At 39.7% G+C, this 25,582-nt stretch overlaps 1 protein-coding gene across 4 annotated transcripts in view; it reads left to right on the forward strand.

Moving 5' to 3' along the window:
• unc5a (unc-5 netrin receptor A) overlaps window positions 1-25,582 on the forward strand; it is a 322,248-nt gene that overhangs the window by 251,380 nt on the left and 45,286 nt on the right. For 2 of the 4 annotated variants that reach the window (XM_017706248.2, XM_017706250.2), the window contains 4 exons: window positions 13,354-13,575; window positions 17,819-18,118; window positions 22,429-22,516; window positions 24,766-24,934. In XM_017706248.2, coding sequence (XP_017561737.1) covers window positions 13,354-13,575; window positions 17,819-18,118; window positions 22,429-22,516; window positions 24,766-24,934 — 779 coding nt within the window. The remainder of the gene's footprint in view (window positions 1-13,353; window positions 13,576-17,818; window positions 18,119-22,428; window positions 22,517-24,765; window positions 24,935-25,582) is intronic. The other 2 variants (XM_017706249.2, XM_037544952.1) reach the window with 1 other exon arrangement.

Consider the following 25,582-nt stretch of genomic DNA (forward strand, 5'->3'; position numbering starts at 1 on the left):
GCTGCTTCATATTTATCAGAGGCAAGAGGAAGCGCTCTTCAAGAAGGCCTTTACCACGGTGACTCCCGGACAGAGGATCCTAGGACTCCAGCAGGTTTCACAGTGGTCAAAGTCTGGTTCTGTTTTTTTTAATATTTGATGAAACAGCATAAGTCGAAACCAGGCTTAGGTTGCATCAGTTATGGTTGGATTTGAGATAAAGTTTGTGTGTGACGTCTTTATTAGGTTCTTAGTTAAACAAAGTTGGTTTCAAGCTATGATTGAATCCTGCTAGATGCTGTAAATATGCCTCCAAAGTGGTCTGTCTTGTGTTGTCATGACAGATTATTTTCATTAACACGATGCTACTAATATAATGTTAGCATTACAGTTAACCCCTTAAAATCTCAGGCCTATTAGATTAGATTAAGACTAGATTACAGACCCTTATTCGTCCCACAGTGGAGAACTTTCACCTCCCGCATTTAGGTGAAACACCACATACACACTAGTGAAGACATGCTAGGGGGTAGTGAGCACACTTGCCCGGAACCCTATCTACAGAGCCCGGGGAGCAGTTGGGGGTTGGGCACCTTGCTCAAGGGCACCTCAGTCATGTACTGCCAGCTCAGGAGATTGAACTGGCAACCTTCTTGTCGCAATGCTGGTTCCCTAACCTCCAGCCCATGACTGGAGTCAATACTGACTTAGTATTACATACTAAGGCTTATTATTCAGTAACTACAGAGACTGCAATGCAAACTGGCTCAGCTATTCTTAGATGATAGGAGTGTGTAATAAAACTTTGGGCCTGTCCACTGATCCTAACCATTTAAGGCCTTAGGTCCAGAGAAGAAAAGTGTGTTATGGAGGCATCCTAACTAGGCTAAATGTCCCAAATATTGTCCTACCTTCAGGACAACCCCAGCAGTATCTTTACTTTTGTTTTAACCTTTCCATTTCTGCCTTTCTACTACAATAAAAATGATTGTTTTTAGGGAGATGTGACAGGCCGCATAACAAGATCACTGTAACTGGCATAATGGCGTCACATTTATTCATACTGAAGTGAAGACCGTTCCCTCTCATTACCTGCTTGTGTTAATGTCAGCAAAAACATGTCTAATGAAGCACTGCAGTGATGGTGGTGAATAACGAGGAGGCTGATCTGAACGTGTTATTAGGTGAATAATGTTACCATGGCTGTCTTAAAGCTTTGGGAATTGGAAAGTGGGAATTGGAAAGTGGGAGCAACAACACCCTGTTCAACAGTCACATTAATAACCTTTTCCAACTTCCAACTTGACATTTTTTAATCGGTACCTGTCAAGCTAACTAACTTATATTTTCAATGTATTTTTCCCAAATTCTCCCCAATGTAGTCATTAGTAATTCCACCCACCAGTTAGGACTATCACATGCTACCACCAGCTCTAGGAAGGCGTAAGCTAGCACTCTGATCCTGTGAGACCTGTGAAGACGGCTACTGCATCTTTTCGAACTGCCACTAACATAGCTGCTTGATAAAAGACATAACAGTTGCTTAAATAAAAATTTTGCGGCTGTCAGGATAAAATTTTAAATCTCCTGTAAAATTTGAGGAAAAAACATTCCAACTTTGAATGAAAGTTAATGCAACAAGATGCTTTTCCAAGCACTTTTGGAGCATTTCTGTTGATCTGATCATCATGACATTTTGGAACATTGTAATGATCAGCTAGCCTTTAAAAGTTCTGTAAATGTTTTGGTACTTATCATTATTTTACCCAAAATAATGACGCTATACTTTGGAGATCGTACCCCGCATTTACTCAATTGATATCTAGAACCTGTCATTGTGCAATTGTAATTTAGCTAGACTGTCTCAGAACTTACCACTATGTTACCCAAAATAATTATCTAGCACTTTGGAGTTTGTATCCCACACTCATTGGAAAAAAAAACATTTAACCATAGGGACTTAAGTATTACCTCAACTTCTGAAGTTTTCTTTAAACAAATTCTATGATATAATGCACAAATGGTCGTGTCTGGTCATTGCAATTATTTGATTTGAGATGGTGCTACCTGAAAAATTGTCACCATTGGAGCAAAATCTTATATTTATTTATTTTTAAAAAACATCAACCATCCTTTACATTGCACTAATATAAAGGATCCAAAACTGCTTGGGATAAAATCTCTTCTGTTGCCATTTTGGAGATACAATGGTGACAACATGAACTGCAGTAGTACTACATATTGATTACATAGCACTCTTAACAAAGATGGTTCCTCCAGGGTTCCTTAAAAAAGACAATCGTTCAACATAGAACCATGAACACTCAAAGAACCATTTTCATACTTAAAGGGATCTTGGCATGTTGAAAAGGTTCTTCAGTTTGATGAAGAATGTGTTGTATGTGTTTCTATGTAGACTTCTTTGAAAATGCTTCTGTATAGCACCAAAAAGGGTTCTGCTTTTGTCACAATTTCAAGCTTGTAACAATAGAAGAGCCCTGTTTAGTGCTATATAGAACCATGTACAACACATTCTCCATCAATCTGAAGAACAATTTCACCGTGCAAAGGACCCTGTAAGCATGCAAATGAGTGTTCGTGGTTGTCTTTACCAAAGAAGTCTTAAAGAACCATCTTCTTTAAGAATGTGTAACGTAAAACTGTAGTGCATGTTGCCTATATTGAGACACACGATGGAAGTGTGAGGGCAACAGCCTGGGAGATAGAAGAGGAATGTGTCCCCTTCTGCACAGCCAGAGGGGGTCCAACTTGGCCCTGTGGAAGGCGCCAATGGGCAAAGCTTTCCCTCCCTCAGACCAGACTGAGGCACCCTGCCGGGTCTCTCTTTTTCTCTCGCTCTCTGTGGTGTGAGTCATTCAGGAGCCCGGCAGTTCCACCTACAGACACCTGCCTTCCTTCCTGGGTCTCCACTATGTTATGCTCCCTGAGCCATATGTGAGGCCTATCATCTCTTTGGTGATTGAGAGACTTTGTCAACTCTCTCAAGAGCACTTCTTTCCATTCTTGTCTCCAGAGCAATGTGCATCTTGACTGCAGTGCGCTCCTCTAGATATCGAAATCCTCTTAACATGTATTAACCGTGAATTTTGGCTTAAGGCATGAACCACAGCTGACCAATATCAAGGAAACCTTTTCTTTAGTCACTCATCCAGTATGGAGGTTAGTGTAGCAGTTGATTCCTGACTGTTCCCCGCCATGCAGGGTTCGATTCCCTGCCCAGGCAAACACCACACTACCCCAGTAAGAGTCCTTGGGCAAGACGCCTAACATTCACCTACCTCTTTAACATGATTCTATTGTAAGTTGCTCTTGGTAAGAGCATAAGTTGGAAAAGAGTTTTTGGTAACACTTCCTATGTGTCATGCATTCATAATGCTTTATAAATGCCTTCATATGGCATGCGTAAAATGTCTGGTGTAAGCATGCGTAATTGCTTATGAGTACCTATAGAGACATTTATAACACTTAAGAACAAGACTAGCTTTGTAATCTGATGTTTCATACTGCCTTATAATATCTGTCCATAAGCACATTATGTCAGTTTCCCTTGTGATTTGGTGTCTGTTAGTTAACCATTTCTCAAAGCTCTGCGCGAGAAATTCCAGTATTTGCTGTTACCATCCAACCACCTATGTTTTCTAATCAGTCCTACATTAAATTGAAACAGTTTTGCTGCTGATGAAATTGATTAAATCGAGTGAGAAGTCAGGAATCAAACCTGTGTTCTTATAACAAGATTCATCTACGCTACATAATAAATAACTTTACTGACAAATAATATACAACAATACAAATATGTAGTCCAACAAACATGTATCATATAACAACAGAACACACACATATTAGATCGTCTTTTTTCTTTGAGGGACCAAATCATTTCTTCTGTGCTGGAGCTCATAAGATCCTAGTTACACCATTAGTATGAATGTATGAAATTGTCATTTTCAGCTTTGTTAGGTCATGTTCTTTGTTCATGCCATTTGTTCGAGCATTCAACGCAAAACACAAGCAGCAGCACCAAGAAATCAAGTTATTAAAGGGAAAGAGTAGATTAAAAGACTTTCAAATCGCAAGGCTTTTGCTTCGGCATCAAAAGGTTAAAAAGGAAAGAAACAGAGGAAAATAGTCTGGGGGAATTTGATATCACCAGCATTTCAGCTCTTTTCCTTCCTGCCTGTGTCAAGTGTGTGTGTGTGTGTGTGTGTGTGTGTGTGTGTGTGTGTGTGTGTGTGTGTGTGTGTGTGAGAGAGAGAGAGAGAGAGAGAGTGAGAGAGAGAGAGAATGAGGGTGAGATTGTAAGAAGAGATGCTGGAGAAGCCCGGCGCTGCTGAATTAGGTAGAATCTGTTCAATTATAAAACCTGATTAACTCTGTCAATTAAAGCATGATGGACGTCCTTTCAATCACTGGCCCCGCTGCGTAGAAATCGATGGCTCTGAGAGTGGGGTCTATAGTCAGCCTGCAGGATCGCTCCCCCCTGGTGCACCTGCTGGCTCTGATAAAAAACTCAACCTATTGATGCTCCGATAAGCTCAAGGAGCTTACACTCCGAACAAAGCAGGGGGGGGTGTGGAGAAGGGGCGGCAGGACAAAGGTGCCTGTCACGCACTCGAGGGCAGCTATTGAGTGTGTGTAAGGTGTGCGGGGGGTGTTTGGGTGTGTAAGGATGCCCTGGCCCATGTCCCATCATCCAGATATCAGTCACAGGTTATCGCATGGGGACAAGCAGTTTACCTGCCTTTCCTGCTGACTGTAAGTCCTGTAGATGCTCCTTCAACAAAGTTTTTGACTCTGAGTGCTATTATTGTCATTTTTGGGTTACTATTTTCATGTAAATACGTAGTAATTATGTAGTAGTTACATAAGCAGTTACCTGTACCTTCAAATTACATTGTGTATCAACACATTTTAGTTAAGATTGACAAAACACAGCAAAAATGTAAAGACTGCTTTCTTTGGCCAAATAAAACTATATGCACAACAACCAAATATCAAAAAATAAAGGTAGTATGGCTTGAAACGTGAATATTTCGGTTAGGTCTAGTTGTGGATCTACAGCAAAGACGTCTGGAATATGATGTCAAATATGCTTTATTATTGGGAATTCCTTCTGCCAGTAGAAGAAGAATGGTAAAGAATAGAATTCCAAATGTGGCTGGTCAATATTGGAGTTGTTCCCGCCATCCAACATAATTAATGCATTACATCATAATTGTTAGATCTCGGCTAAAGCGCTGTCATGTGGCAGTTCATTCATTCCAGTATTATCTTTAGAACACAGCAGATTGGTTGGAGGGAGTTCATGTTGTCTGTTAAATTTAGCAAACTTGGCATTTTCAGTGTTGGAAAAATTGCATTTGTGCACAATATCATCAGTTATAGTAATAAACACCGTAATAAAGCACTAATTAATGTCCTTTGGTATGTATACAGTTAGGTTAGTGTCATTGTGTCTTGTTTAGCAGAATTAAAACCATCTTGTCATTATATTGTCAGAATTGCAAAAAAGGCAAAACGAATTTAAATATGACACGATTACTGTGTAATTACATTGTTATTACATTATAATTAACACATTAATAACTCTAAACTTTGAAGACTTAAACTGCAGCAGATGCTTTCATTTGCCACTCGCTCACACACAACCAATCAGTGTGTTGCATCTTAAATGAAAGCGGCACTAAGCCTCGTCGCAGAGGCTGCAGGCCATTTCTGATGTTCATGCATTTCATTTCGGCTTATCCTTCCATGGCACCTGCAGTTTCTCTCTCTCTCTCTCTCTCTCTCTCTCTCTCTGTCTTGGTCTCTCTTTTTTTCTTTGTCATCACTTTCTCTCTGGCTCTTTCTCCATTTCTCTTTCTCTTTGTGTCTCTTGCTCACACTCGCGTCCAGATTGTAAGGCAGAGATCTTGCTAGGGTTTCTCAGTGCTCTGGGGGGCTCGACGTTCCTCACACACGGCACACACAAAAGAACACATTCAGTGCAGTATTGACAGCTACATGTGAGAACACACTACGTTTGCATCTCCTCTGGCCAATCGACAAGGTGTCAGAATCTCCTTGAGCTGATGCCATTCTTCTGAATAAGCCCCTCCCCCGACTTGCTTTATCCTGCTATACTGGCAGATTTGTACACAAGAGGGTTTATGTATTGTGGCTTCATGCCACAGATGCTGTGCTCTTCATAAATCTCCAGTATAAGTCATTAAACTCAAATCTATATGTGGCAACTCATACCTGCATTACTTGAATGCACCAACCAGCTGCTTATCCAGTCTAGATATTTTTAGTTGGTCGACTAGACGATGACTAACACAAGCAGTTGAGCAGCAGATGAGCTACTTTATGTCTACAAGGTGAACCAACAGGGTAGGAGTGTCTCATATAGTGGACAGTGAGTGGACACAGTGTTTATAACCTGGTGCTGAGCCACTCATACCAGCACAACATATACTAACACACCACCACCACATCCATGTCACTGCAGTGCTAAGGATGATCCAGCACCCATGTAATACCTGCTTTTTGGAGGTCCTGTGGGGGTCTTAACCACTGAAGAACAGGGTGAAAGGGGGGTAATAAAGTATGCACTTATTTACAATCAAAGTGCTGTAAAATTTAATGGTCAATATATATTTTTTGAAGAAAAGCTGACTGATACAGTGTTTCCGGTTAGGAGTCCACATTCCCAATAAAGCTGAATGGTACTAAACACTGCTTGTCAGCTTTAACCCCTTTAATGGCCAAAGATTTATTACACATGTCTATAACATATAAATAGCTCCACCAGTTTGCATTGTAGTCCTTGTAGTTACTGAGTTATAAGCCTTGTGTGTGTAATATGACTGGGATTTTAAGAGGTTAATGAAAAGCGTTCAACTTTTAGCTGATTGTGATGATGATGATGATGTTGTCGACTTTGTGATTGAGGGTGTGATTGACAATTAGAACACAGTTTAATTAGAGTGACGCGGATGTCAGAAGTGTAACTGGCAGCTCGCTTAATTGTCACACAGTTGTATCTGTTGTTGTTGTTATTGGCAGGGCTGGAAGATTTAGACTTTCAGTCCCTGAATCCAAACAAAAACTGTTTGTGGTGCATGTGCGCGTCCGCAAGCGCATTATTATTCACGTGCCTTCGTGTTCTCCGATTGTTTGTACTTTTTAATTATTAATTATATTGTTTTTGTTTAACATCTTTAATATAGCTCCAATTACATGGTGGCTTAAATTATTTTCAAAAGTCTTCACGGTTTTACGCTGAATTATTTATGCTAGCGAGGTCGATATTTAACCCTTTAAACGACAACCTTATTATTCAGTTATTACACTTAAGACTTTGTATTCACAGCTATAAATTATTCAGGAAGCACTACGAAGCTAATATGTGAGGAAAATGAACCCTAAGGACTTGAACAAAGTGTAAGGAGGCGTTTGAAGCCGTACAGGCCATGAAGGACTTTGATGGGTTAAATGGGAATTCCATTCATTATTCATAATAGTCCTGAGAAATGAGAATGATGTGAAATGGTTCACTGTAGAGAAACTAACCAGCTCTGGTTTATTTACAGTGGTGGGAGTGTAAACCACAATGTTTACAACTCAACTATAGCCATTTTATCTTTTAAAAGAAAGGAGTTTTAGGGCAAAACCTTCTCTCGTTCTCTTAAAACCATCATAAAACAATGTCTCAGGCTTATTAAACTCTTCAGACGTCTGGTTCCTATCACCGCGGCTGTGTTCTGACTTGGCTTGTCTAAAATGGAGCATTTTATATCAAACCACTCTGAAAGGCTTTGATTACATCTCAACCAACTAATTATGCATTAAAGTTAATGGAATTTACTTTTCAAAAGAGAAAGGGAATTGACCATGCTCTGCTCACAATCGTGTTCTTTTGTTGCTACTGTTGGATTGACAAGCTGTGAAGACACTTTAAAATGAGGAACTTTAGTGCACAACTTTTTAAAGTGTTTTATTTGTTTGTAAATGACATTCGTTTTGCGTTAAAACAGATCAGGTGCAGTCTTGTCGTCTAATCTCACCCATTTAATCTCCTGCCTTTGTAGAAGCTTGATGTGTTATCGTGTTTGCATTGGGATCGAAAGATTTCTCTTTCTCTCCATCACTGTCGATATGTAGCCTTGAATATAGTTATTGATAGTTGATTGATTAAGTTAAGTGATACTTTTTTAATCCCACAACTGGGGAAATTCCACCTCCGCATTTAACCCGTCCGTGAAGTGAAACACCAAATATACACTAGTGAATACACACACACTAGGGGGCAGTGAGCACACTTGCCCGGAGCGGTGGGCAGCCCTATCCACGGCACCCGGGGAGCAGTTGGGGGTTAGGTGTCTTGCTCAAGGACACCTCAGTCTTTACTGTCGGTGCTGGGGATCGAACCGGCAACCTTCCTGTCACAGGGCCAGCTCCCTAACCTCCAGCACACGACTGCCCCAAATAATTATTATTTAATTATTAATTATTTTGCCTTTATTGTGCCTTTGCTTTTAGCCGTAATGTTGGTATATTATAAGGCGAGTTTGATGGGGAAAATGTTCTTGGCAAGTCCCTGCCGTAACTTAGCCAACCTGCAGTTGCTAGTGTAAATTACTACAATAACCTAGCAACTTTAAAACAGTTGATGTTGGTAAACTGGTGCTAATCACAGATGGTCCAACACGTCTCAGAGACATATTATCTGATCGCTCGGACCACCCTTGGAGGCGGTCAGGGATGCATATGACCACATAAGATTTGTAATGTGATAGCTAAAGAGTCCTAATGCATCCCCCAAAAAATATCATTCAGCTACATCATCACAACAAAGAAAAAAAAGAAACTGCATAGTTTCTATGAAATGCTAGGTGGTTGCTATGGAATCCCAAGTGGTTGCTGTAAAATCGCAGGTGGTTGTTAAGGTGTTGCTAGACTGTTGCTACAGAATCCCACGTGGTTGCTTTGGAATCCCAGGTGGTTGTTGCTAGACTATTGATATAGAATCCCAGGTGGTTGCTATGGAATCCCAGGTGGTTGCTAACATTTTGCTAGGCTGTTCCTATGGTCTCCAAGCTAAGCTGTTGGTAGGCTGTTGCTGTTATCCCAGGTGTCCCAGGTGATTGCTGTAGTGTTACTAGGCTATTGTAAAGGTTTGTGTTTCTAGCTTTAAAACTATGACCTGTGAATATTCAGAGTTTATAAATAAAAATGTCAAAATCCTTGCTCAAGTCACACTCTTTCATGTTAATTTCAACAAATAAACAATGATTGTACATTAACATGTGTTTTCTACAGGGGGGCACAAATTTGACTGGGTTGTCTCCTTGCATATGACTCTAAGAGGTCACTAGAGACGCATGTAAATGCCAGGCATGAACGGCTGTACTTCTTACTGTCCACCTGTGATCAGATCACTTGAAATGCATGAACAAGGCCTAGTGCAGCCTATTCTATAGTTGGCTGATCTGTTCTATGGTCTTAAACAAACGGCCTTGAAACTCATTGTTTTAGCCGTGGCCTTCGCAGAGGAATTTAACAATTAAGTCCTTGAGATTTTAATGGGCTTAATTAGAATAACAGCTAAGTGGTGGCAGTAAAGCTCCTCCCACTCAAAGAAGGAGGGGGCAGTAGGGAGCTGTACGCTACAGATTCTCTTTTGGTTGAATGCGATTTTTGCCAGCTTATTATAAAGCTCTTCCCACTTCACTACAGCAGCTATGAGAGAACACATTTGTGGGCGGAGCCCGGATGAATTGGAGCAGTGGGCTTTAGGAAGTGGGTGTTGGGTGTTTGGGGGTTGGCTTTAGTTCTCCATGTGTGGAGCATCTGAATGGGCCTCAGCCCGCCTCCATAGTCTCCCTTAACAACAGCAAAGCACTGATACGCTCCCTGTGGTAAACACACACACACACACACACACACACACACACACGCCACCTCTCACAGCCCGAATCACAGCGCTGCAGAGATGGCCGTCACAAATCCCATTTCCCACTGACACTATTGATTAGAATTATTCTGGACGTGATTGTCTCAGCCACTGCGCCACAGGGCGAGAGAGAGAGAGAGAGAGAGAGAGAGAGAGAGAGAGAAGTGCAAAAGAGGTGAGCACAGCAGTGTTTCTCTCTCCTTTTTCTCGTTTTTCTGTCTCTCTCTTTCAGTTCCTCAGAGTATCTCTCACTCTCCCTCTCTCTCTTTCTATTTGTACCCTTCCTCTCTTTCTTTCTCCCACTTTCTCCTATCTTCCCCTTTGTCTTTCTCTTTTAATCACTTTTTATCACTTCCACTCTATTACTTTCTTTCTTTTTTCATTCCTTCTCCTTCCATAATTCTCTTTCTTGCTTCCCCTCCCCTTTCTCTCTCTCTCTCTCATCACCCTCTCTCTTTCTTTTCATCAGTGCCCTCGCTCTCTACATTTTTCTTCTTCTTTCTTCCTCTCTCTTTTTCTGAAAGTCTCTTTTATCACTTCCTTTTTCTTTCTTTTTTTTTCTTTCTTCCTCTTTCATGTTCACCTTCTGTTACTATCTCTGTCTTTCTCTCTTTCCTCACTCTATCTTTCTTTCCCATTCTCATTCTCTCTTTCTGAGTGTCTTTGATCATTTCCTCTTTTCCTCTTTCCTCTTTTATTCCTCTTTCTCTCCCTCCCTCTCTCTCTCAGTTCTCTCTCTCATCCCTTCTCCATCCCTCTCTCTCTTTCTATCTCTCTCTCTCTCTCTCTCTCTCTCTCTCTGTCTCTCCTCTCATTCCCTTTCCCTCTCCCTCTCCCTTTCTCTCCCTCCCTCTCTCTTTCTATCTCTCTCATTTCTCTTTCTCTCTCTCTCTCTCTCTCTGTCTCTCTCTCTCTCTCTTTCTCTCTGTCTCTCTGTCTTCTCTCTCATTCCCCCTCCCTCCCTCCCTTCACCCTCCTTCTCTCTCTTCCTCTCCCACTCTCTCTCTCTCTCTCTCTCACTCTCTCTCTCTCTCTCTCTCTCTCTCTCTATCTCTGTCTCTGTGTCTTTTCTCTCATTCCCTCTCCCTCCCTCCCTCTCTCTCTCTCTCACTCTCCCTCTTCCCCTCTCTCTCTCTCTCTCTCTCCCCCTCTCCTCAGGGCTGTAAGTGTCTCTCAGTATCAGGGTTGTGAGTTCAGCAGTAGTGGAGTTGCTGATGTAGCAAGCTGCCAGACAGCGCTCTGTCTGTTCTCTCTGTTCTCTGTTCTCTCTCTCTCTCTGAATAAAGCCGGAGACTTTTCCTCAGACTAGATATGATTACACTCGTGAGGAAAGCTCACCGGCCAGCCGTCTCGTCTCCGAACACGTCGTCATGGGGCTTTAAATCCTGTTCGAGTAGTTGAAATGCATCTAGACTCTGCGTAGAGTGGGGCAGTTGATTAAAAGACTCGGGCTGCAACACATCAAAGGATTTGGCTATATAGGTAAAATTATTCTGCTTCTGCTCCACAACACCTCTCTCACTTTAAAACGGACTTAAATCGAGCTTAGAAACCGCTGGTTCCACCACAATTTGAATCGTTCAACCAGTACCAGAATGTTTGGTTTGTTGCTAATCCCCTTTTTCTTTTCCTCACTTTCTTTCACTTCTTCTTCCTCCTCCATTCTTTTTTTCTCAACTTTAGTAAGCCATGGCCATATTCAGCTATAGTTATCAAAGAATTTAAGTCTCCTCATTTGGAAGGCAAAGGGCTTTTAAGCAATCTTCCGACCTTCCCAGATAACGCTCTGCTTTAAGATGTAAGCAAAGTCATTTAGCGTCATTTCATTTGAAATGCTGCATTTTAGAAAAACTAACCTGAACTAGTCAGAATTGCTCACAGTGGTAGCGATAAGAACCAGATGTCTGATGAGTTTAATGCCTCTGAAAGTTCCCTCACAGAAAGGCTTTACATGTTGTAATATGAATACACTGCCTGAGGCCTGCAACACTGTTTAATGATAGTTTTGAGTTAGAATTTGGATTAAAATGTATTTATAAAAAGCCATTCATAATAAAGATGTACACATCGCTGCTGTCGGGACAAAACCTCATATCTCCATTTTTGTTGTTTTTCAGTTTTTGGCATGATTTGAAAACACCTGTTGGTCTTTACACTGTGTATAAATTACATAATGAATGGACTAAAAGAAACGGCCCAAAATGACTTGGAAAAAAGTCTGGTTCCATTGACTTACATTAAAAGTAAAGTTGTTTTTTTCTTCTCCTGTAAAGTTACATTTTGGAGATACAAGGTTTGTTCCAACAACAGCGATATAACTCATAGTGAGGGAAAGTAATATATATATATATATATATATATATATATATTATTTATTTATTGCTCTTCTCTAATTGACCACTGTTTTTTTCACATTTGCCACTGTTTTACCATTATCTATATAAACTTAAGACACGTTTACTGGATGTTTTGGGCAGTAAATCCTATATTTGCTATATTTGCATTGTAGTCATTGCCTTTTCTGGTTCCTAACACCAACATTGTAAAGAAGCCTGTAGCCAGTCACCCTTCAGTCAACCATCAAACCACTGCGAAGGAATTTGTTTCAATCTGAGTAAGAATTTTTATACTGTAATAAAACAAACATAAAAGACTGTATTGTCAAAACTGAAAGAAGTAGGATATTGCTTCCATACGCTGCTCTGAGTTGACCTGTAAAGCCTGAAGTGATCATTTAATAGTGGCCATTATTTTATTTTCATTTAAAAGTCTGAGATATCGAATTTCATTGGTTTTCATATAACATCATTTGTCTTTACATATCAACATCATGCACGCAGGTTCAAAAAGAAGGTCCAGTTCAATATTTAGGTCTCAACGATATGGTGTGATATTGGCATTTATTTCTTTAACCACGCATTGCGAGAATAATTAAAAACATATTCAATTCACTTTTTTCTACATAGAATGGTTCTTGATTGATTCTTTTGGACCCGGGTATTAAATTCAAAAACATAGAAAAAAAAACATGTGCAGGGGTCCTTTTGGAATATTGCCTTGAGGCAAATAGTATAGAGAATTGTTCCTTGAATTGGTGAGAACTGGCTAAATACATTCTACTGTCACATATTGTTGCTTCTAGGCAACAAACATACATAGTAGTAGTAGTAGTAGTAGTAGTAGTAGTAGTAGTAGTACATTCAGTTCAGGCTAACATCACCACTGTTTTCTGGCTTATGCTAAATACAAGTATTCATATAATTATTGTATTATTATATACATAAAATTCATTTTTATTTAAAATATCTTTCATATAGTTTAATATATTAGCTATATCTTCATCTGCATCTTCTTTGTAATATAAGTATTTATCTCAAATATCTTCTTATCTGTTTCTGTCTTGCTCTCTGTGTCCATAGCTGTGTCCGGTGCGGAGGACGTGGCCCTGTACGTGGGGATTGTGGCCGTGGCCCTGTGTCTGACGCTGCTGCTGGTGGTGCTGGTGCTGGTGTACCGGAGGAAGAAGGCCGGGCTGGACGCGGATGTGGCTGACTCGTCCATCCTCACCACTGGCTTCCAGCCCATGAGCATCAAGCCCACAAAGCCAGGTGTGTGGGCACCACACAGGGCATCCCGCTGCAGTAGGCTACCCTTCCTCTCTTCTACCCGTCTCAGTGTTCCCTCTCTCTCTTTCTCGTAGACTTTTCTTCCATCCTTCCATCCCCATGGCCGTGTGTGTGTGTGCTTGTTTGTGTGCCACCAGCAGGGATGGACTGACCACTGGGACCACTAGGAGAATTTCTGGCCAACACCTGTTAGCCATGCTTTTTGTCCAAATAGAGAGAGAGAGAGAGAGAGAGAGAGAGAGAGAGAGAGAAGTATAGCAGCATGTAATAAGCACAGTGGCTTGTTTACAACAGCTAACGTTAATTGTTAGCATGGCACACAAACCAAGAAGCTTCACAAGCTGGCCAAACTAGTAGCTGTCCAAAGTTTAACAATACAGACCACTGACCTGCGTAGTTTCACCTTCTTTGAGTAATTAGCTTGTTAGCTAACTATAAAAAGGGTTAGCTGGTCCTACTTTATATTAAGTGTCTCTAATTAATGTGTCATTACACATGAGTACCATATAAAACTACACTATAACTACAGATGATTTAGAGAATATTACAGAAGTACAGCTTATGTAATTACACATGTGTATCAACTTCAGTTTTGCCTCATGAAATTACACAAGTGTATCTTCTACACAGGATCTTTCCCGTAGTGCAGTGTTGAAGTTACAGTTTAACACTGCACTATACTTCCTTTTACTGCCAGAAAAGACTTGTGAAGACAACTGATTGCAAATGTAATTACATTTCTCTTATTATTGTGTTATTACATGGGAGAGAATAGGCTGTTACTGCTATTAAGATAAACATGTATAATTGTATAAGGTGTATTTCTGCAATCCATCTGTGGCAGTGACCAAATCTTTGGTAGTTACGTTGTTGTTGCATATGTTGTTCACATGTAACTACTCAGTTATTATAGACACTTAATGTAAAGTGGGACCGTTAGCTTACTTGGCTAGGTGATGTTAGCTAACACAAAGCTAGGACTGTTTTTGTGTTTGTTTTTTGGAACGTACTCAAGCTTGGTACCAGCAGGACTATACGGTACACAAGGATGCGCTCTTCGGCCTTTGCTAACACTTGCAGCTGAAGCTAACAACAATGTAGCTCATTCTCTATTGTTTTAGGTGAGGATGAAGTAACAAAGCACTACTTCACCACCAATTAGTCCACCGAAACGCTTAATGGAGTGTTACGTTCATGTGTTGATTGTTATTTGTAAAATGATTTCTTTGCTCACGTCACATCAGCTAGTTATGATGCTAATGCTGAAGATATTAGCGTTTGTTAGCGAAACATAACTGTTTTGGCACCGATTTTCACACTCGGCGGTGATAAATGTAAGCTTTGCTTGATTCTATGCACGATTCTGTGCATTTGCAGGCATTTACTATATTATTTCATGTTAGCATAACTAGGTTTTGACTAAGATAGCTAGTAATTAGCCAAAGTAGGTGCTTTGTTAGACACTTTGTACGTTTAAAACGACCAAAAACTCAAATAAATTCTTAAATTGCGGTTATGACAGTTCCAGCTGTCACTTAGGAAGGTGTAAGATGAACTAGAACTAGAACCTTGAGTTCCATTGCTTCCCATTTGGGTCAGTTCTTGTTTTTGAATGTCCAGTTGTAGCCCCCCCCCAGCCCCCCCCCCCCCCCCCCCCCCCCCCGCACCCGCACACACAGCAACATGCTAACATTCCTCCAACTATATATATATATAAAGTTACCAATGAACAGTGAAGCGAGATACAGGATGCTTGGTTTTGATCTCGGTCCATCCCTGGTCACCAGTGACTCCACCAGCCTGCAGATCTTTTGTGCTGGTGTATTTGTGTGTTTCTCCATGTGTGTTCATGTATGCAGCCTGTGGTGCATTTCCAAGTGGACAAACATGACCACAGTGGTCCGTTTCCGTCAATGCTGTAGCTTTTGTGCTAAAGCAGAATATGTGAGGGAGTCCATCAGCCAGCCACCTGTTCCAGCAGCCGGCTATGAGGTGATGACATTGTTGAGCTGTTTTCCATCCGAGCGCCCTCGCACAGTCTCCGCTAGCCGCCCCGCACTTAATGTCATGTTCTTCTTGCTGATTTTTGACTGTAATCTGATGTGACAGAATTGAAAGTGGCTCTGGACTGGAAAATGGAAAAGTGGGCTGAACATAGTCTCTTTGTTTTTTTTTTGTTTTTTTTTTCCTGCAAAGACTTAAGCAGGCCTGAAAAGAGCTTTTTTTTAAATGGGCCCTCCTAAGCTGGCCTTAAAAGCTGTATGAAATTGATTGTGGTTGCTGAAGAGAAGAAGGCATTGATTTATCCATGAGACAGTTCTTATCAGTGTTAAGGGTTTGTGAACAATGGACTATCCATACTTGTGTGGAGAATGTTGTGTGATTTGTGTGCGTTTGCATTGACTTCTGTTGGCCGGGTTTAAAGAAATAGTTCTGCTAGGAATCATGTTAACAGTTTTCCCATTACCCCAAATTTAGCTGATCAACTAAGACAAGGTTAGTGCACAAAGTTTGTTTATTTATTTTTGTACTGGAGCTATGATGCTAATGTATCTAGGAAATAATGGAACCTAATGGCCTTTTTTGCTTTTTGGCTATAGGCTCCTGCAAAAACTGACTACAGTATAAAGAACAATATTCGTCATTTAGTTCTTTTCTGTTTCCTCAGTTGCATTTCGGATTTTGCATAGTGTGTTGGCTCATCTGACAACAAATGGTAAATGCTTGTTTGAATGATTTGAAACTTATCATAGCCACTAGCTATAATATAGCAATAATAACACAGTTGAGCATAATTTTTTGGGACTCACAACATTCAGTTTAATGTGATACAGTAGTGTTTAGCAGTTAGATACACTTTCAATAAGGAAAAACAATAAACAATAAGCAGTGGCTTGAAATATTTAGTTTATTCAACATTATAAAAGTACAATATTTGAAAGAAGTGCTCCAAACTAATACCCATCCATAAGCTATCATGTTAGTCCCAAGCTAAATCATTAGCTGCAAGCTAGCATGCTAGTCACAATATAGGGTTATAGTACAATATATCATGATACACTGCGATACAATCCAATTTCAAATCTTTTTTATTTTGAACTCTCACATAGACTGAAAGTCGGACTTCTGCCAGAAAATAAAAGCTAAAAAGGGGAAAATCCTGCTGTCAGGGTTTGTTTACATTGTCTAAACTACACTACTGTCATACCATGCTGTCAGAAACAGAGTACATCGTCCTGATAAGGCAGGAAAGCTTTGTTTTCCTAGCTTTTCACTCCAGTTAAAACAGTTTAGCATATACTTTTGTTGAGCAATCTCAAACTGGTTAACGTGTGGATTTCTGACACAGCAAGAATTTATCAAAGCCAATCTTTGAATCTTGTTTCTTGTCCTGGAATTTGTTGCAACTGGTAGTGAACTGAATTCTTGATATAATTGTTTGGCCACATCGACATTTATCTCAACAGTTCAGTTTATTACTAGTCATAACAAAATCCAGGACCAGAAACTGGATTTAAGGACTAGAACTGAAGACTTTGGAGATTTAAAAAGTTATGTTATTTATTAAATATGAAGAAAAGTACAGACAAGATTGAGGTTAAAAGACAGTTGCTTCTATCCTAGTGTTTCAATCACATGACCCTTCTGTTGTGGAGTCCATATTTGGGACCAATTTCTGGCTTCACTGCTCCACACAAACGTAACTAGAGGTGAGAGATAGCTCAAATTACTCACCTTACTTTGGAAAAGAAAAAATGTTACCTCGACATAGTCAATAAAATAGGCTGCAATCTTTATATACCCCCCCTCCAAACGTCTGGTCCCACTTAAACTGGCAGAAAAGCTACCAAATTTCTGAGTTCTGGAGAGTTTCTCAAAGCATTTAAAAGCACAGAAGCCTACTGGATATCCACGTCAGGGTGGGTAAAGGATGCCATGGTGTTGCATAAAGAGGAGAAAAACTCATCATAGGAGGGTAAGGGCATCAGCTAATTAACACAGATGTGAAGAAAAATAACATTTAAATAACCTTAGCTTCTGGTAACAGACGAGAGATAAACCGTAGTCCCCCTAACGGAGCTGTAAACAGCAGGTATGACTTTAGTTCTCTGTTTCTGGAGATTTAAATGATGTTTGAATGAAGGAAAATAAACCTCAAAATTGCAGCAACTATATAGTGTGACATCACGCGAAACACAGTGCTTTCTCTCTATTTCCTTATTTCCCTCTAACTCTTCTTTTTTCCCTCTTTAACCAGAGAACTCCCATCTGCTGACCATACAGCCAGATCTGACCACCACCACCACTAGTTATCAGGGCACCCTGCGCTCTCGCCATGATATGGCCCAGAAGTTCTCCATGAGTAATGGTCCTCTGCTGGAGCCGCTGCCCAACGGCTCTCAGACGCTGCATAATGGCAAGCTGCCTGGTGAGCCTGGAGACTTCGTCAGCCGCCTCTCGTCTCAGAGCTACTTCAAAACGCTGCCGCGAGACAACGTCAACACCTCTTATGGCACCTTCAACTTCCTTGGTGGCCGCTTGACCCTCCCCAACACGGGTGAGTCGCAGGGCAGCAGCAAGGGGTGTGACTAAGACATCAGGTCTGATTTCATCAGGAAGTGCAAGTGGGGGGAAAATGCTTAAACCGCAGCACTTTTACAGCAAATGACAGGCCTTTGGATCAGCAAGAGGTCATACAGCTCAACCAAGAATAAGCAAGAATCGCACGTCAGTTGATACAGTAATCATGTTAACTGTAAAAAGCTTTCCAGTATTTAGGGCATGCAACAAAATGGGAATTGTGGGCTTGCGTCAATATCCAATATTTTTCAAGTATGTTCCTAATGCCGATACATAAACATTTATAAAATGTAGAAATTAGTGCTCGTCTTTCTGGATTAGTCAGATCAAGTCAAGTCAAAGTTTATTTATATAGCACTTTTACCAACCGGCTTTGTCACAAAGCAGCTTTACAGAAAAATCTGGGTCCAAGCCTCCAATGAGCAAGACAATGGCAACAGTGGCAAGGAGTAAGAGGAAGAAACCTTGAGAGGAACCAAGAACCAAAAGGGGAACCCTCTACCAGAGTACAATTAAAATGTCACCAAATATGGATTTTAAACATTGGTCAAATCCAAAAATCTGTCCAATTATTTCGTTACTTAGTTAATATTCACCTCAGCAAGAAGGCCCAGGGCTCTGTCTTTCACTAGGTTTATTGGCTACATATGCTAGTCCTAAAATATGTCCAATACTAATCATCTTTAAGCAGTTATCTTCTGATACCAATATGAATCTGATATCATCATGCATCCCTAGGATTCTTTTTATGAACTGAAATACCTTTTCAGCCAAAACCAAAAAATAGTCATTGTTATCTGTTTTAAACATTTTCTTTTTCTTCTACAAGCTTCAGATGTCCATGTTTAATCTACAGTGACCAAAATTGTTCACGTGCAATGCTGTTGGTGCCGCAGTAGTCTCAACAGCAGGGCTGGGGAGGGCCAGAGTCCAGCACAGTTTAGTGATTTCCCTGCTCTAGCACATGACCTAAACCTAGCAATTTACTGCTGAGCTGAATCATGTGTTCCTGAGCAGGAAACTCACCCAACTATGCAGGATTCTGGCATTCCAGGACTGGAATTCCCCACCCTTGCTATGTAGTGAGATATTCTGATGTAAAGCCTAGAATCCTCTCTTATGATGTATCTTGAATGTAGGAGGAACTTTCAGAACACTGACAGCTTTAAGGTGGGTTTATAGAGATGGGTTTTTTTGATTTTTTTTTCCATTAGCAGCTGAATGCAGACAGCAAATGTAACTGCTTGAAATCTAAATAAATGAGTAATTGATTCCAATCTTTGCTACAATAGGAAAATAAATTACTCAAATTACAGAAATGCCTCAGTACAACAAACTGAAAGCTACTAATCTACTAGCAAGGAGATTATCTACACCAGCTTGGCTTCTTTCTTCTGGCTAAAGGGGTAGAAACTTGTCTCTGATGTCGTTTTTGTGTTGATTAAAGACAGAATCACTGTTTTTTTTATGATTTTGTTCAACACCTGAGGTAAAAGTTGCATTAATGCTGGCTCAGATGTATTTATTAGCTTATTGATTTGCAGTCAAGACTGGATGACAGCACAGGGATTCCCAATACTTGTGTGATGTATTTGTGTGGTGCTTTTCTAGCGAGTAAACATTGATGAAAGAAAGCAAAAAAATGCACAATTGCGCATTCTGTCAAACTGATGAGGATGAAGGGTGCAATGTTGTGTGTTGTGTAACAAACCAATTAATGTTCTGTTCTAGTTTTAAGCCAGAATGCCCCTTTGTGGCATCACTGGCAATAGCAAAAGTATAGTGTAATTTAAAAAATGATGTCTTTTTACTCGTAACAAACTGTTATTAAAGGTAAACAGTGTCAAAAGTGCACATTATACATTTGCAGTCCATTATATTACAGTCCTGATTATATATTCTCTGTAAATTTAGGAATATATTGATCGTACAAAACGACACATTCCATTTTGATATATATACTAAGGGACTCATTAGGTGAGGTTAGTAATTGTTGAGCCTGTCCTGCAGACGGAAACGATCTGCCCGTGGCCAGGCCGCAGCTGCAGTAGGCCATGAGCATAGTAAGCCGATCGGTGCCTTCGTGCTGCAACCTTATCCAGTCCAAGGACACCAGCAGAGTGTATTCAGGGCAATTAGCTCTCTCAATAAGAGACACAGGCCTCATCAGTCTGTCACATTAGGAGCTATCCCTTGCTCGGCCGAAGGTGCAGGGAGAGGAAATGAATCTCTCAGAAGTGTTGGCGCTCATTGAGAATAGCCCAGTCGCTCTGTTTCCATGGCAGGGTGGAGAAAGGGAAAAGCAGAAGAGCAGCCATGCTAGTGTTCAACCAACTGGATCAGTTATAGTGACTAACAGCTTCGGCTGATAGCAACAGTTTTAGCTGATTCTAGAACAACATTGCTGGAGAGAGCATTAAGTGTCCTTACTGAAATAAGAGTACTGCTACTATATGGATCATTTACTTGAAACCAAGTTAAGAGAATGATTCAAGTTGGTTTTGAAACATTAGTCCAATAATTACTTCGATACTTAGTTAACATTTACCTCAGAAAGAAGGCAGTGTTCAATGCTCCATTGGGTTTACTGGCTACCTAAGGTAATCTATTAGCTTGTCTCGAACACTAACTTACATTAGCTAAATTAGCAAGCAAACAGGCTCTCACAATACAAAAAAGCAGGTCTGAAATAGTGCCTGGTATTCAAGGGGTCCCTCTCACTCATCATAGCAGTGCTTATTGGTTTATTAACAATTCTTCAGAGAATTCTCTGTTCTAGTTCAATATTGTGGTCTTCCACACATTAACTGAGATCTTATTCATCTCTTACTTTTGCCTTTGGTTTGGGAAATGAGTAACAATTCATTCTTTCCAACAAACTCTTTGGAAGCTGGCTGAGTTTTTAGGTTTATGACACATTGTAATGTTTTTAAGAGGTATCCCAGGCACAGTTACAGTTGCTAGGCTATGATGGACCAACTGAGTGAGCCAATTTGCAATAGTGCCACCCTGAGGCAGAGCATACTGCAGCTCTTGTTAGTTGACAATATAAAAGACAGTCACCCAGTGTTTGGTGGGTGAAGCCGGCTAAACAGTGACTATTACCTGAATTTTATACTTGAGCATGCATTTTTCCCTATTGATATTCAGGGGGTCTTGCAAGGTTCATTAGGAGGTTATGAATTCAGAGTAAACAAATATTTCATTCAAACTATGGGTTGTACAAAACAAGTTGAACTGCTTATCACGTGAAGTAAATTTGAAAATTAAACAGTAAATTTGAAAATTAAACAGATGATACATTTTTACAGTGTACAGAATTACATACAGCTTCAGATGCCTACATATATGTGGCCATATTGGAATAAGTCCTAGCCAATAATGCAGACTTAATGTTAATATCAGCCCCTTCTGTCCACATAGAGGACAAAACTGACCAACGTACTGCAAAAAATGGTTCAACATTAGTTTAACAATTTACTTCAACTTAAAACTTCAAAAGTATGGTAACAAGCAGCTACTATTATTCAACACAAATAAATACTTTGATTGAAACAGTGGTTCAACAAAGCATTTGATTTGAATAAAACTAGTTCATTTACTTGTTACTACATGATTTCATTTGGACTAAAATGGAACCGTTTCAGTACAGCATAAAATTTAACATCTGCTAGAACTTTCTGCGCTCTCTGCTTAGTCTAGTGGGGCCAGATATGACCTTGTAATGGGAACATCTGGGGACAACCATGAGAAATTTTTGGCAAAATGCAGGTGGGCAAGTAGCCTGATAAGAGTAGGAACAAACTGAGAGTGAAACTTTTAAACTAATCCATGGCAGAACTCAAAGTAGGGGGTGAAGGTATGCCCACTTACATCCATCGTTAGCCCATGGGGGTAATGTAAATCAGCAAATAAGCAAGGGAAACAGTCATCAGCCATCAGCTAACTTTGCTAGTTTTTTTTTTTATCAGTTGTGCTCTAGGCATTATAAGAGTACAAACTAGAGGACATTGGGAGTGGGTTTTATTGTTTGGGGTGGATTTAACTGCAATCCAGCACCAAAAGTTTAACAAGTTGTCCCCAGACGTGTATTCTCATTACAGGATACCCTCTATGTTGAGGGAGCTAAGCCTTTTTCAGCTGGAGAGACGGGTATGTTTGGCCTTGGCTTTACCTCCTGATATTTCCACGTTAACTGCCTGTGGTTTTGTCAGCACATACAGGCCCTTTGTGGAAACACTGTGACTTACATACACAGCAAATGAGCTTCCTTCTCCTTCTCACCAGGGATAAGCCTGCTCATCCCCCCAGAGGCCATTCCCAGAGGCAAAATCTATGAGATATACCTCACTGTGCAGAGGAAGGAGGATCTGAGGTAGGTCCACCTTCAGTTCGTCTTCCTAGCGTAAAACAGTTTGACACAGAACAAGGAGAAAAAAAACAAGTAAAGGAGAAGAAAGACCTGGCAGGCAGTGCTGAACATGATTGAAGTCGATTCCCCCATGCCAGCGTGTGTATAGGTGTGCGCGCGTGTGTGTGTGCAAACAAGAGCTCGTGGTCAAACGGATGACTAATATCAGCTTCAGAATTAAAGGCTTTTGTGAGAGTTTGTGTTCTGTCTCGTCTAAGACTTCAGTGAGTCATCCCTCTTTCCAATAGCAGAAATACCGTCATGCTGCGTCCTGGTGGTTTATGTGCACACGTGTTGAGTTCAATTAGTTCAAACTGCACTCATTTAGTAAAAAAAAATACAAAAAACAAAATAAAACAACCTCAAGTATTCAGAAATCAGATACTTACAAGGATCATGGTACAATCTATTTAAACCCAAGGCATTAAATGAGATAATATTAAGCTAAATATATGCAAAATCATAATTTATAGGGTACTTTCTATTGGAAAGTGGCTGTCTTAAACACATAAAATTTACACTTTTAAAAAATGTCATTTATATTTTAAATTTAAATTTAAATTTTAACATTTTTTGATTGATCTTTTATCTCTTTTGAGGGGAAATTTAAAGATTTTAAATTAGAGTTTAATTTTTAAATTAAAAATATTTTTTATCAAAAAATGCTGCCGCACATTTTCATGCCAATGTCAAAACACAAAGAATTTTAGCCCATGGGCGGAGCCTTATTTATGCCTTAGGAAGTACGCTGGAAGTAAGACTGTCCCTGTCCCTCATGGTCACATGCTGAGCACTTAAATCTCATTGTTTTGAAGTAAATTTACCCCCACATCTGAAATTCAGTGTGGAATATTAAACATTGTCACTACCAAAACATGCATTTTCTGCAATTAAGTAAACTTTTTTGTTTTTTAATACAAATATTATGATTTTATGAGTGCAACTGTTCAAAGCTGTCTTTGCTAGACATGTACTGTTAGTGTTTTTGAGTTCTGCAAAAACTACCATAGCAGTCACCTGTGAAACATTTAGGAAAGTTTCAATACTTGTATGATTGTTTTGTTGGTGACAAAAAATGGAATGTTCAATTATTTGTTTTAATAAAATAAATGTAATTAAATTATTAGGTCACTCAAAACAAAAAGAGTTTAGTCTAACTTCCAAGAAAAATCTGAACTCTGACTTTGAACCAATTCTGTAGAAAGATCCACATAACTAAGCTGCTGTTTTGATTTCATTAATGTTTTATTTTTACATTCAGCCCCACATACAGCCCACAGCAGTTTAAGCCCACTCATTTAGACTGATGTGATAAGGCATGTTGTTACTGCAGACAGTAGTTGGAGTGGATTGAAACAATTAAACATTGTGCTGTTCATGGCTGTCAGGAAACAATTTATTATTGCCGGTGTTGGACAAAGAACACAGCTTCAGTATTAGAGTGAAAGTAGAGATAAGCTTTGTGAAATATTACTCAAACATAAACAGAAGCCTTTTATTTATATTTCTGAGTTAATATACTTTATTATATTATTATATTACTTATATACCTGAGTTAAATTACAAAATTAGTTGCTTTAGTATTATGCAATTATTTTGAAGAACAATTTCTTGTATGCAGTTAAAAAGGAGTCAAATGTCCCTGTTTACGAAAAAATTACATTCATCCGGAAAAGGTTATATTTACATTTCACTGTATGTCGTAAAATTCTTGTCTGAAAATCTGTCTAGTTGTAGTAGCTACAAATGGACAATTGGTGAAAAGTGCACCATAATTGCTTCAGTTTAAAAATGTGTGATATTTTTTCAGATCTTTCAATCTTTTTAGATCTTTTCTGTTTGTTCTCACTTCAGAGAAACAAAGTAAAAAGTTGAATATTTAATTTGAAATGAATCAGAGTTAAAATAAAAGTCTCAAAAAATTGACTTAAATGAATGAATACTTTAATGAAGTATTTAAGTACAGTGAGCTTGTTTTTGGTGCATAAAACAAAAACTACTAGAATAAAATGCAGCTAAAAGTTTTTTATATTTGCAGACAAAAAACAATGCATAGTGGCAGAAAACCCATAACAGAAATCTTCAAATGACTGGAAGATATTTACTATAGCATCAGGAGATAGTGATGTTGGCTGCGAGCCAGTGTGGGCGAGCCCCGTTCTGGTCCCTTTGACCTTAACATTGACTCTGTCCCACGCTTATGCCCCTTTCAGGTTGCCCCTGGCCGGCTGCCAGACACTACTAAGTCCTGTGGTGAGCTGTGGCCCTCCAGGCGTGGTCCTCACCCGCCCGGTCATCATCAGCATGGACCATTGTTCAGATGCTTGCCCTGAGAACTGGGCCATCCGACTGAAGAAGCAGTCTTACGAGGGATCATGGGAGGTAAGGCAGAGATTGTGTTTGTGTGAATGCTTACTTAGAAACTTAAATCCAATTTCTGGTCCTGATTTTATAATCAAGAACTGCTGATTTCGCTTAGATAGGATAAAATAATCCCCTTGAATAAGGAAGGTTATTAAAAGATAGAAAGAAAATGAAACTCCTGATAATTGTGCAAGACCTGGTAGTCCAGCAAAAAGATAAACAGTACTTAACCCTCTGGGGTGCATGAACTTGCCCATGTGTCAAATTTGATGTGTCTATAATCTTTACGATAATAACAAGTTATATAATAACGAGCCTCTTACCCTGTGTAATCGGGGGATTTGTGTCTCCATCTATATTTTGTGCGAAAATGACCAATGGACACTCGGGAAATCACTAAGGACTGACTCATCACCTTGGAAACCCTTTATTCTTCATTCAGTCGATATTAAATACACGTGAAATGGTGTACAAAGAGTTCATAGCCAGTAAAGTTGATGCATTGATTTTTGCAAGTAGCAACAAAGATAATAGAACATTTTTATATCCAACTCTCTTTATCTGATTTCTTTATTCTTACTCCAGTCTAAGAAATCAGAATATACTGTTTACATGACCACTTAAATAGTCACATAACTGCAGACATCCAATTATGATTGGATTATT

This window comes from Pygocentrus nattereri, chromosome 14 (genome assembly GCF_015220715.1).
Source record: "Pygocentrus nattereri isolate fPygNat1 chromosome 14, fPygNat1.pri, whole genome shotgun sequence".
Classification (NCBI taxonomy): domain Eukaryota; kingdom Metazoa; phylum Chordata; class Actinopteri; order Characiformes; family Serrasalmidae; genus Pygocentrus; species Pygocentrus nattereri.